The 13,192-nt window shown below is 36.6% G+C and overlaps 1 protein-coding gene across 8 annotated transcripts in view; it reads left to right on the plus strand.

Moving 5' to 3' along the window:
* Positions 1-13,192, plus strand: part of Bmpr1b (bone morphogenetic protein receptor type 1B) — a 276,179-nt gene that overhangs the window by 251,424 nt on the left and 11,563 nt on the right. For all 8 annotated transcript variants that reach the window (XM_048813647.1, XM_048813649.1, XM_015484573.2 and 5 more), the window contains 2 exons: positions 6,590-6,782; positions 7,543-7,840. In XM_048813647.1, the coding sequence (XP_048669604.1) occupies positions 6,590-6,782; positions 7,543-7,840 (491 nt within the window). The remainder of the gene's footprint in view (positions 1-6,589; positions 6,783-7,542; positions 7,841-13,192) is intronic.

Genomic DNA, 13,192 nt, shown 5'->3' on the forward strand with positions numbered 1-13,192 from the left:
CCTGGATATGACATTTTAATACCCAGTGCTGCTCCTGGGTCTTCTTTCTTGGCTTGATACCCATTGCACCTAAGCTCAGCCTGCCTGCCCACCCTCTCCTACCTCCCTTCCCTAACTGCATCCTGAACTCTAACTTCACCTTTGAGTAATTTCTTTCTTTCTTTCTTTCTTTCTTTCTTTCTTTCTTTCTTTCTTTCTTTCTTTCTTTTTTTTTAAGAAAATTCTCTTTAATGGTCCAAGTTCAAAGTGGAAATTCTGGTATACATTATTATTACCACAAACAGAAACAGCCTATACACAGATATGCACAGATTCATGGCAAGTTTCAGTTACAAAAGAGGTGGAAGAATTTTCTTGACAGTTCTTTATGTAATTCAAAGTAAATAAAATTAAAATTTTGCAAGCCACTACAAATATTATTGCAATTGGTATTTTAATTATCATGCATTTACTATACTAGAAAGGAAAAAACCCACTTTTACCCACTATCCAAAAAAAGAATTAAATAATTTTTTAAATGACTGTTCTACTCAAAAGGGAATACGAATAAAATGGTAAAGTAAAAAAAAAAAACAAAACAAACTCCATTTCAGGATGGGGTGGTAGGTCAGTATTAGAGTGCTTGCCTAGCATGTGTGAGGCACTGGGTTTGATCCTCAGCTCCACATTAAAAAAAAATGAATAAAATAATGGTATTGTGTTCATCTACCAAAAAAAAAATTAAAAAGCTATTACATTTGTGCCAGTATCATCTAAATTAAGAGTGCAGTATCTTTCAGACATATCACTAATAAAAACAAACTACAGATATTTGAAAAGTTGTACTATCATGAACAAAATACTTCATAGACATTTTTAACCTTTGAGCAATGAAAATATTTCCTTTGTCCTCTCACATAAAAGGAGGAAATCTGTTAATAAAATAACTAATATTTCTATGTATATAGTGCTTTCAAAACCACCACATCATTTTAATATATATATATCATAGTGATATATATGTGTATATATGCCATTGTTTTAATATATATACATATACATATATATCATAATGATATATGTGTGTATACGTCATTATTAACTGAAATTTACAGATAAGAAAGCTGAGACCAGTGATCAGACATTCAGAATTTGGTGGAGCTGAAACCTGAATTAAGAACTTCCAGCTCTACATTTCATATAATTTCTACTACACCCAAAGAGAAAGAACATTTTTATTTGTTAGTATTTTATATATGAAAAATCTCTGCATTTAAGGAAGATAAACATCATCTTGCCACCCATGTAACTTCTCCATATATAAAGCAATATATTTTTATTTTTCTTTGACCTGTACTTGAAATTTGTTTTTGTCGATAACTATCATTTTTTTTTAACACAATGACCTTTCTGTAATTACTTCTTGAAAACCAGGTATGTCCACATCTTCACAAATGTAAGCTCTTTATGGAACATTCCTCCAACTTATGGCCAAGGCCTACTTCACATTTTATCTCTCACAACTTATCAGTTACCCAAGAATGAGCCAATTTATTTTGACTTTTATCATAATATTTTCCTTTTAATACTAATATGGCTGCTTAAAATAAGGTTACAATTAATGTTAATGTATCTGTGTGTTTTGGTGACCTGGGTCCTGTTTGAAGGTGGAGATTATATTTTATTCACTTTGAATCCCCAGTAGAATGTCTGATTCATTAAGGGGCTGCTCAGTCATTTGTTTTAGAAAGCTTTCGGTTCCTACTTTGGCAGTCTATAAGGATACTGTTTCTATAATCAAGATACCAGAATAATGACATTTTCCTTATATCATACAATTATTAGGCATACAAATCCTCAAGCCACATTGCCTGGGTTGTCTAGTCTAGACAATGGCCTTTACATATATTCCAATTTAATCTTCATTCTAATCCTGTGATGTAATAGAGCTAAGTGTCACTTAATGACAGGGACAGATTGTGAGGAATGCTTCACTAGATAATATCACTGTATGAACATTACAGAGTGTTCTTATACAAACTAAGAAAGCTCTTCCATCAGTAATCAAATTCATTATCTTACGGAATCATCATTACATATGCAGTCTGTCATTGACCAAAACCTTGATAAACAGCAATGAATGTACTAGAAATATATCCTTGCATTTCACATCAGGGGATACAACAGAAATAGACCAACTAATTGGTGTGTGAAAAAGTAAGGATTTAAACCTAGAATGATGGGACCCAGTCAGGATTTGAACCTAAAATCTGTGCTTTTAACCTTTGGAAGATAGGAAGCAAATGTTCAATAAGTCAAAGAAATGCATTTGATAGGAGAAATAAGGAAGGAGGGTTCTATAAAATCCTGTCAGTAAAAAAAAAAAAATAAACAAATAAAGTCTCAGCATTACAACTTTAATATCTGGTTTTAGGATTTGGTTTTTCAGATTAAAATATGCTGAAGTATATGGTCTTTTGTCCATATATTATTGTGTAAATGAATATCTCACCTTAGTATAGATTTGTTGTTTATCTCATTAATGGAAGAAAAAGTCATGCCTTAACACATATGTGGACCTAATGTTTACCAGATGACTTTATATCCTTTAATTTGGGGTCCTCTCCTTTTTTTTAACATAAAATACCTATTTCTTTCTTCCTTAAAGAGAAGGAATATCAGAGTTTTTGAAAGAATTAAGATAGTGTATGTTTCTGTTCTTTGTGTGTGATGCACATGTATTCACACACACACATCACAATTCCTGGCATATTATTTAACATACATATAGTATGTATTTAATAAGTAATAACTTATTGATACTTACATTCTATTTTTTTGATTTTGTAAAGAGCACAAGGTAATTTTTCTAACTGAACATTAAAGCTCTTTAGTGAGGAGTCTTGTGAAAATCTTTCCCATACATATTATTAACACAGCCTTATTAAGTGAAGTATTTTAAGCCACATATTTGTTTGTAGAGGGGTGGTGTATGTGTGTTTGTGTGTGTGTGTTGCTCATTTAGAGACACAGGAGAGAGTAGGCAACATTATTAACAGATACGTATTTTTGGCCGTCCATATGGTACATGGATTTAAACATTAGACACTATCAGATCATTAAATAAGATGCTAATCCTGGAATAGTTATAGCTCTTTACAAATCCTTATACATTCACTTGTATCCAGTGCACATGAAATAATTCTTTTTTAGAATCACAGTTACTCTGATTTATATGTAAGATGAAATCAACTTGTAAACAGAAAAGGTTTCTCTTGGTTCACATTTTAGAGATTTCAGTCAGTTAGCCCTGTTATTTCAGGCTTGTGGTAGCACATCATGACAGGAGAGCCTGAACTGCCCATCTCATGGTCAGGAAGTAAAAGAGAGAAAAGAAGAGTCCATGCTCCACAATCCCCTCTGAAGGCACACTTCCAATGATCTCAGTTCCTCTCAGTAGGCCTCATCGGTTAAAAGTTTCCACCTCCTCCCAATAGCACCAAATTGACCTTTGAGGGGCACTTAAGATCTAAACTACAGCAAGATATTTTATCTGTACACCCAACTTTCAAATATTGATGTCTACCAATATAATATAGAATGAAAATGTAAGTACAAAAAGACCAGAAATATTTGCTAAATCAAATAAAAACTCAAATTAGTTTTTAAAATTTTCAAGTTATATTTTCATGCCCTTAGATGTTATAATCCCAAAATATAAGTGCATTTTAAATTCCTGAATGTTAATTTATTATCTTGAAGATAAGTTGGTCCTAGTTTATCAGGCTTTGCCAATGCTGTCAGTACTTTCATTAAAGAAGATGTATTATCACTAGAAAAGAAGCAGATGCAGAACTGTTTATGTTAGGGAATATTCACAGATTTACATAAGCAATGTTTTGTAACATCTATAAATCGAGTACAATCTCTCTTTAATAGATGTGGCAAGTTTCCTATCAAGTGAGTAATTAAACTGCTTATGTATTTGGCTCCCAGCTGCTCAGTGCTCTTGAAGCTCCTGTCAAACGGTTTGGGGATGGAGGTATACCAAAGGTTTCCTTGCATAACACATTTGGCTGCTAAATGGAGGGCGACTGCTTGTGTGTACATACTTGCTTGCTTATTTCCATTTGGCTTCATGGCTTTATAGTATATCAGTAATTCTCTTATTTTAAATTCTTTTAAAGAAACAGACTTTTCCCAAAAAGCTTTCAGTTTGTTATCAGTGCCAATAATGGTTTGGGGAATGAATAACATTACCTTTTGAATTGATAAAATACCTTATGAAAAAAAAAAACCACCAAGAACTGATCCCTGTTGTAGACATCTGTGGTAGGTGGAATAATGCCTCCCCCCATTTCCATACCCTAATCCTTAGGATCTGTTATGATAAAAGACAAAGGGGAATTAAGGCTGCTGATCTGCTGAATGTGAGGTGAGGTTATTTGGATTATTTGGGCTGTTCATTGTTATTGTACAGAGTTAAAACTGCAAAAACAAAATGGAAAACTTAGGTTTTTACTCAATATAAAACATATCTGTACATGAGTACATTGTAGTTTTCTGATCAGATTTTACTAGAGTTCTTTGGATTCTTTATGAATGTTTTATAGATTATGTAAATTACCAGAGATGTTTAGGCCTTCCAGTTATGGAACCATTAATATCGGTTTTCTTAAAATATCCTTTTGTAAGTATCGATTGGAGAAAGATTATGTGTACAGGGACATTTAACTTTGATTTCACTTTTATTTTCTTTTTCTTTGCTCTACTGCATTCTTTAAAATTCTTCGGAGCTGTCTTATAGCTTGTTAAATAACTTTCTCTTCAGCTCGTTAGTTTTCTCTCATTAACGTTTCTCTTTAATCTGCTGCTTTGCCTGTCCGTTTTGCATTTTTAATTGTGACAATTAACTATTCTATTTCAAAAGTGTAATTTTCAATAATCTCTTCTTGTTTGCTTATTTTTCATTTGTTGTTCTGTTTCTTAAACACTTCATTTAGTTAGTTGGAATTCTGTATCTGAAAATTATAATAGGTTAGCTGACTGAGTTAAATTCATTTGCTGTGTTAATATGGACTCACAGTGGCTGTTTCCTTTTGTCTTTTGTTTTAAGGAATTCATTCTGTTGGATCTTCTCTCCCTTTTCCTCTTCTCCTCTTTTTTTTTCCCCTGTTGTTCTCTTCCTCCCCACCCACCTTGGAAGTTTTCTCTATTGTGAGTCCAACAGTGTATTACAGTCAAGTTATGTGATCACAAGAGTTTCTTCAAAATACTATGATCCCACCATGACTGTGGAGTGAAAAGTATTCGGCATTTGATTTCCTCTAGAGAGGATTTATGTTCATTTTTCGCCAAGAGCCATGACATGTGCCCCACCTAGATCAAATTTAGTACTGTTCCATGGTTTTAGCTTAATGCCGAAGTCCTAGAATTGCCCTGGCACATGACTAAATGGGTCAGGGTCACTCCAGGAGAACTGGGCTGGCACAAAATAATGACACACAGACAGAGAATTACCTTTTTCTTTGGGTTCCAGGACGGCCCCTCTGATCCAGCTCCCACTAAGGAGGCCAGGCAGGCAAGAGAGAGAGGGAGCACACCTCAAACCCAGATGTTATTAATGGAGGGAGCGAATCTATGGAACAGTCTATCCAAAAAAAGGGCAGAAGGGTGGGATTACAACAAGCAGATGGGTGTAATTCAACCCCATCAGGTAATGCCCATTCCTAGAGCTACACCTTTATTATCAGAGTAGAGGTAAAGTCCAGTTGCATTGCAGGGGGCAATACCACTCCAGTACTTCTCTACTGAGGACTTAAGTAAAGGTGTGTGCATAGCTCCTGAACAAGGTGGCCCCTGACACTAGAGTTAAGTCCCCTTAGTTTTAAAAAATGTTTGAGGTCTTATACTTTGTATACAATCAGAGATATGAAAAATTGTTCTCCCTATGTGTAATAAGAATTGTGATGCATTATGCTGTCATATATAAATAAATAAAATAACCTTAAAAAAAAAATCAGTGTTTAGATTCTGGATCCCAGCACTGGTATTATTCTCTGCCAGACAGCAGTCTGGCTCTTCTGTATGTTTAATGTATATTGTTCCTTGCTTTGGTCTCAGTTCCCTCCCTTCTTTCTATTCCTTTTTCTTTCTTCCCTTTTTTCTTCCTTTTTTTTCCTCATGTGCCCAACAGTATAATTTTGTTTCATCTTAATGTATCTGTGATTGTTATACGTTGGCAAGAGTTCCTTCAGAGAAGCCAGGAACCCAGTATAGTGGGGAAGTCAAAATATTCTGTTTTGCCATTAGCTGCGAACCCATTCACTTTTTTTCCCTCTGTAAACATTACAATAAGAGGAATGAAATATTTAATAATTTGGAGGCAATATGTTGAGCATTCAGAATCCATAACCATCTCAAATAGGTTTAAAAGGGAATAGTATAAATTAATAAATAAATACAAATAACTCATCTATATAAAGAAAAATCCTGACTACATATATTTTACATGCACTAATCGTTTCTTCTCTGGAAGAAAAAAAAAAAAACATTAAACAAATCTGTAGTGCCATGAATACACTAACAAGAGTGTTTTGGGATTTCACAGGTCCAAAGGACTATAGCTAAGCAGATTCAGATGGTGAAACAGATTGGAAAAGGTCGCTATGGGGAAGTTTGGATGGGAAAGTGGCGTGGCGAAAAGGTAGCTGTGAAAGTGTTCTTCACCACAGAGGAAGCCAGCTGGTTCAGAGAGACAGAAATCTATCAGACAGTGTTGATGAGGCATGAAAACATTTTGGGTAAGTCTATACAGCGGTGCTCAGGGTTTTCTGCTTCCCTTGGTCTTTCCGGCAACATCTGCCTATGAAAGTCTGTGTACATTTGCTATGAAATGTATAGATGAGTAGAGCTTTTCTTCTTGGCATTGGCCCAAGACCACAGCTTCTAGTGGGAGGCCTTACAGGCGGAATGACCAAGACACTCCTGTGAATGGATGGCAGGCTGAACTTGGAATGCTCTCAAATGTTTTTCCTTCAGAAACTGGAGATACAAACGCAACACCAGAATTTCTTAGGATTTGAAGGAGCATGTATTTTTTTAAATGTCAAAAATTATGGGCATTTTATCTGCAGGGTTTATTTATGTCAAGAATTTATGATAAGAATTGATTGACTTTCTATTAGGCCAGACATGATCTGTCTGCATCACGGAAGGGTGAATGCAAACTGATCAGTGCGGTGTGTATCTTAACTCAAGACTGGGTTTTGTAAACAATGTTGTTCATGTCACTTTAACATCATAAAGGAATTTAAATGTCATCTACTGATCAGAAAGGAGTCATGTTTTCCAACGTAAACTTTTAATCATTCTTCATCTCTACAATTTCAAGTGTGTCTGATAGTTATTTGTAATTTAATACCACCACAGACATGATCGGAAAACTTAGTGAAATGCTAAAAAAAAGACATCTCTGGATAAAGAATCATATTTGAGATTGTGAATTATTCTAAATTTTATTGAGAAAACACCTCCAATCTTTTTTGTCTCTTTTCCTTTTAGGGTTCATTGCTGCAGATATCAAAGGGACTGGGTCCTGGACCCAGCTATACCTCATCACAGACTATCATGAAAACGGTTCCCTTTATGATTACCTAAAGTCCACCACCCTAGACACTAAATCCATGTTGAAGTTAGCCTACTCTTCTGTCAGTGGCTTATGTCATTTACACACAGAAATCTTCAGTACTCAAGGCAAACCAGCAATTGCACACCGAGATCTGAAAAGTAAGAACATCCTGGTGAAGAAAAATGGAACTTGCTGCATAGCTGACCTGGGCCTGGCTGTTAAATTTATTAGGTTAGTATCAATGTGAACAAATGTGCTTTTTATGATTGTTTTCTATAATTTTAAAATATTATTCACTCTGTAGCTCAGTGTTTGTAGGATATTTAGTAGGTGAGGCATTTCATTAATACCAGCTTTTCTTTGAGGGCAAAAATATCACTCCTCATTTCTGTGCTTATCAGGGACCTGGCTTAGAAACTGTTGATGTTAGATTTGCAACTGTTATGAACCTCTCTTCTGTGGAAAAGAGGTAGCTAATGCCTGGGAATCTGTTGTCAGAATTCTGTGTAACATTTGTAAATAGGAAAATGTTTAAGGAAAGAGCTATCAGTTATATAATGAGAAAGGCCCTGTTTTGTTTTGATTTTTAATTTTTTAATGGAGAATAGGAAGATAACTTGCATGAGTGTTTAATAAGAAATATTAGAAACTTATATAATACACCCAGTATTCAGCACTATTCTACTGTAGTTTAAATGATGAATATAACACTTGGGCACATAAACTGGGGTGTATTAACAGTGGTTTTCAGACCCCCTTTGGGCTGGTTGGTCTACACAATGTAGAGCAGATGGGCCCAGTTGGGACTTTATTTTAAGTGGAAAGGCTCCTTTTTTTTTTCCAGGATGATTTAATTAGAGGAATGGTTCCTCTGTTCTGAAAATAAAACAGCCAAGATGAGTTTGGGTACCACTGGCGTAGAAGAACCATCATATACCTACCTGCCTTTTTGAAAGCTCAGTTTAGATTCGAGGGAAAGCCATGGAATGATGAAAATTTTGGAAAATAAAATTCACAAGAAAGGACAGATGAGTTGGTATTTCCACCTGGAAGTAAAGGCTGCAGTGTGATTTAATAATGAACCCCAAACATAGAAGGTCTTTACCATTTAAACATGACAAATTAAAGTTCCTGATCTTTAAAAACAAAGGAAATGCTTCGGGCTATAGATTTAAGTTAGAAATATGAATCTCCTGCCAATAAAGATTATTACATCCCCTCTTCCTTCTGAGTTCTTTTTAATGACCTGTAGCCCTTTTCAAGTCACACACACACATGCACACACCCTGGCATGCTTCACATTACTAACCTTTCCCTCCTTCCTCTGTTAAATTTCTCCATAGAGGTACAAAGGGTAATCTGCTTTCCCAGCCTAGTAATTTTTAATGTCATATAATGTGGCTTCTGTTTCATCCCCTCCTGACACTTCTTTAGTGAGACAACCATTTGTCTTTGTCACCAGGTGGCCGCATCCCCTTCCCATCCCACTGTCCATAGCACCCAAGCCTTTCCCCTCCTCCTCTTTTCATGACACTTTTTACTGTATGTTCCCTCTTCTCTCTCCCACTGGGTCTCTTACCTGCTTTTTAAATACTTTCCACCTCTGTGATTTCTTGTTCTTTCTTCTAGTTCTTAGTTTTGCCGAACCATCCTAAACCTAGGATATCTAACATCTTCTTTTGTTCCCAAACTTTTTGTTTTTCTAACAAATGAATTCTGTCTTCATGAAATTCCCACTTGTCCCTGGCCAGCTTGGGCCCTCAACACCAATTTTCTAGACTCAGGAGTAAAGCATTTTGCAGTTATTTCCTCTTTGTCTTTCCACTATTCAGTCTTTTATGCATGCTTGGAGTATAATTTTGGACATTATTTTCTTGGAGTATAATTTTGGACATTATCATAATTTCACAGTTTCCTGTGGCTTTGGGTTAATACGTAAAGTCCCTTGGTTACAGTGGCCTCTCTTTCTTTACTGATCCTGGACTATTGGTGAGTCCTATTCATAGCACACTATTTACTTTTGCTGTCTTTGTTCTGAACCCTTTATATGTTCATATCCCAAGTTTATTTTTTTAAATGCTTTTATTATCTGAATACTCATATCCCCTCCTCCATCAGAACTACTGCTGGTCTTCAGTTTCTTCCTTAGAGATATCTTCTGTTGCTATTCTCATACAAGTCTTATTTTTAGTTCATCTTCTTGTATACCTCCAGGGTGACCCTGCACCTGTTATGATACTTCTCACTCTGTTTTATAGTGATTGTTGACTATTTATCTGTCCCTCCCAATAGAGAGTAATCCCTTTGAAGAAAGATAACATATATTTTTTCAAATTTCTATCCAAGTACCTTCCATTATAAGGTGTTGCTTATAATTTTTATTTAATAGATAAATGAGTGATTCCATATGGACCACAGAATGAAGAAGAAACACCTTTCTCTAGCTCCAGAGATCCTATACATTATGCATTAAATCCACCTTCCTGGTTTTATATTCTACAGACTCCAATTTATATACTTTTACAGAACTGAGTTGCTTGCAGTTTCTCCTTATAATTCCCCATGCTTACTACTGCCTGGTATTTGGTTACACATTCCCTGGCTTGAAATGACTCTGCTTCTCCATGTACTTTAATCTCAGAGGTGCCTCTAAGCTACTTTATTCACCCCCACTTAGAAATAATGATGTTATCTTCTGTCCTCCTGTAGTAATTTCCTGGCCCTTGTCTGCCTGGTATTATAATTATTTTGTTACATGCCTCATCTCTCCCACTAGTCATTGGGCATCTTGAGAGCAGGATCTATGCCAAAATTTATTAATGTTTTTCCAATTTAATATGGTATAACACGTTACCCATTATTATAAGTATTGTTATTTTGTTTTAAATCAATAAATGTAGGCAATAGCAAGTTAACTGATACCTAATCTTCAAACAAACAGAGTATCTATTATGTTTCTGAAACTTAGTTTTGCTTAACATAAGGGGAATGAACTGAATGGTCTCTCAAATTTTATGTAGACCTTGATTGTAGGAAGTGGAGGGGAACTACTTTAAGGGACAATTCAGAGATTTATTTGGCATTTAGTGGCTAGTTCATCAAGGGAGGAGAGAGATGTGGCCCTGACTCAGATGTTACACAGATTCATATAGCTAAAGATTAGCGGGGCTCATTCACATTTCTAAACCTCAGTTTCTTCTTCCATTAATTGGAGCTTACATTTGATCATTTCAAAGGTCCTGTTCATATTATTTCCTACATCTCAAAGTTTGCACCTCCAGTTTGTGGCCTAAATTTTAAGCCTTTCTTTATATGTCCCTTTGGTTTCTATTGTTTTTTTTTTTTTTTTACTTTTGTATTTTGTGTATGTGTACATGTACAGATATTTAGAACATTTTATTGCAAATAGAGTCATAGCAAATCCAGTGCTGAATTTTCAGACTTCATATGCAAACTTCCTATGAAAACAGTCTATATTCCAATGTCTCCGTTATGGCAAGTGGTCTCTTAGTTTCTTCAGTCATTTCTGGAGGTTCCCAGGAAAGTGGAGAGTCCAAAGAGAGCCAATGGTGCCTTACGACATTTCCTGCTCCTAGAACTGTTTTGCCCTGTGTTCAGTTCTTCCTGCACTCTTTTGACAATGACCTAAGTGCTGATGCATATCCTGCTCAACTCAGATTTAATTCAGGGGATGCCCTGGCAGATATCACCATTACCCTGGATCTCTCCTGGGGAGAGAAAACAATGAGACGTGAAGGAATTTACACAGTTTTTAATGTTTTACTCTGGAGAATCAAGCATCTCCTCTGGTGCTTCCATGTCAGAATAAAATATTTTCTTAGCAGGAAAATAAATCCTGACTCAGGCCCTCTCAGGTATTAAATTTTAAATAGAAAATCTATAGTGAAGACTAGGCTGTCACACAGATATCTCTCAGCAGATGATTGTCAAGTTGTCCAAGTGTAAAGAGATGGGTGGCCCAGCCCAGCAGGGACTGAATTTCCCGAGTCCTTCTGATGTCATTATTTTCTGCACTGCCTTGGTTTCTGTACTTACTAGGTTGTTTTTTAAAAAAGTGACATGGCTAAATGACTCGCAGATGTCACAGAACTAAACTCATTAGTGGCAGCCTCAGCACTCCTCCCCAGGTTTCTGCAGCCAGAGAATTTTTAGTTCCAAAGTTCTATTTCTAAGAAACCCGGAGATTTCTCAGAATTTAATCACAGCAGCATTGAACCCAATGAAAAATGCTACGGAAAAGTCTCATTGGTGAGCATCAGAATGGGCAGAGTTTAAGTGAGCAAATCAGTTCCATGGCCATTGACAGGGTGCTTCAGGAAACATGAAGGAAGGAGCACAGCCCTGCTGTAAGCTTCTAAGACTCTTTCACACTTTGGGGGAGGGTATTTCTAGTAAGTCACACACAAGGTCTTCTCACCCAGCCTTGTTTCACATGTTCTTCTAAAGTTTTAGATTATTAAAGGTATACATTATTTACTTCTCCTGTCTTTCTCTATGACCTTATCCCCCCAGTTCCCCTTTCCCCTCCCTGTTTCAGGTAAGGTATCATGAGGAGGAGCCTGCTCCTCCCAGCTAAGCACTCTGCTCCTGTGATGGCCTCTGTTGTCATGTGGGCTCTGCTTAAGACCTTCATGAAGCTCTTTCCTCAGGGAATGGTGCTATAGGGATGTGCTGTGTGCTGAACTGAGCAGAGGCGTCTCCCTTTATATAACACTTCTAATCTGGAAGTTTAATGAGAATCATTCAGTATAAAATACAACTCATACTGATGCTTTGTACTTTTAAATTTCCCTTTATTCCCTATCTCCAAACTCAAATCTTTGGCTTCCCTTTACCCAGGGCCTGGTGACTAAGCACCTAAGGCATGTCCTGTGGGTGCTCATGGTTTGTTCTCCCACCTGCTTAGGGTCCTGAGTGGCTGCTGCACTTCCAGGCTTTCTGCAGTCCCAGATATCCCTCTGGCCATAACACCGACACCTGTGGTGACCATGCACCATAGCCCCCCTGTGCTGTGCTGGAGGTATGCTGGGCCAGTCACCAGGTGTAGGCATGAGAGAGTGCACTGCTGGGGTCATTCCCTTCCCTATGTCAGTCCCTTCTGTCCCTCCCAGAAGGAACCAATTCCTGTTTATCTTTCGGCTGTACAGATTTCTAATCTGACTACAAATGTGTGTGGCTACTAGAGTGCATAGAACTATTACTTTGTGGGTGTGTGGTTATTTTCTCTGCCTTTGTACCTCTTCTGTGATCAATGTCCTGCCATCCTGGTTTCTGACTGCTCCACACTCCTCCGTGGGAAAGGAGCTGGAGTGGGCTGAAGGCACCCTGGCCTTTTCTTTCCCCTGGGCCTTTTCTTCTGTCACACTATACTCTGTTAAATGTCTTACCCAAGCTGACTCTACTTTCTTTTTGTGTTCTTTTAATTCTTGATGCCCCCGTATTAAATCATTTTAATTTCTAATTTTGGCCTTGAAAATGAATACAAGGTCACATTTTCTCTGCAATTATTTGAGAATAGGTAAAGTGATGTTACTGGAAAACCTAAGAAATGCAGTTTAATTA

This window comes from Marmota marmota, unplaced genomic scaffold (genome assembly GCF_001458135.2).
Source record: "Marmota marmota marmota unplaced genomic scaffold, marMar, whole genome shotgun sequence".
Lineage (NCBI taxonomy): Eukaryota > Metazoa > Chordata > Mammalia > Rodentia > Sciuridae > Marmota > Marmota marmota.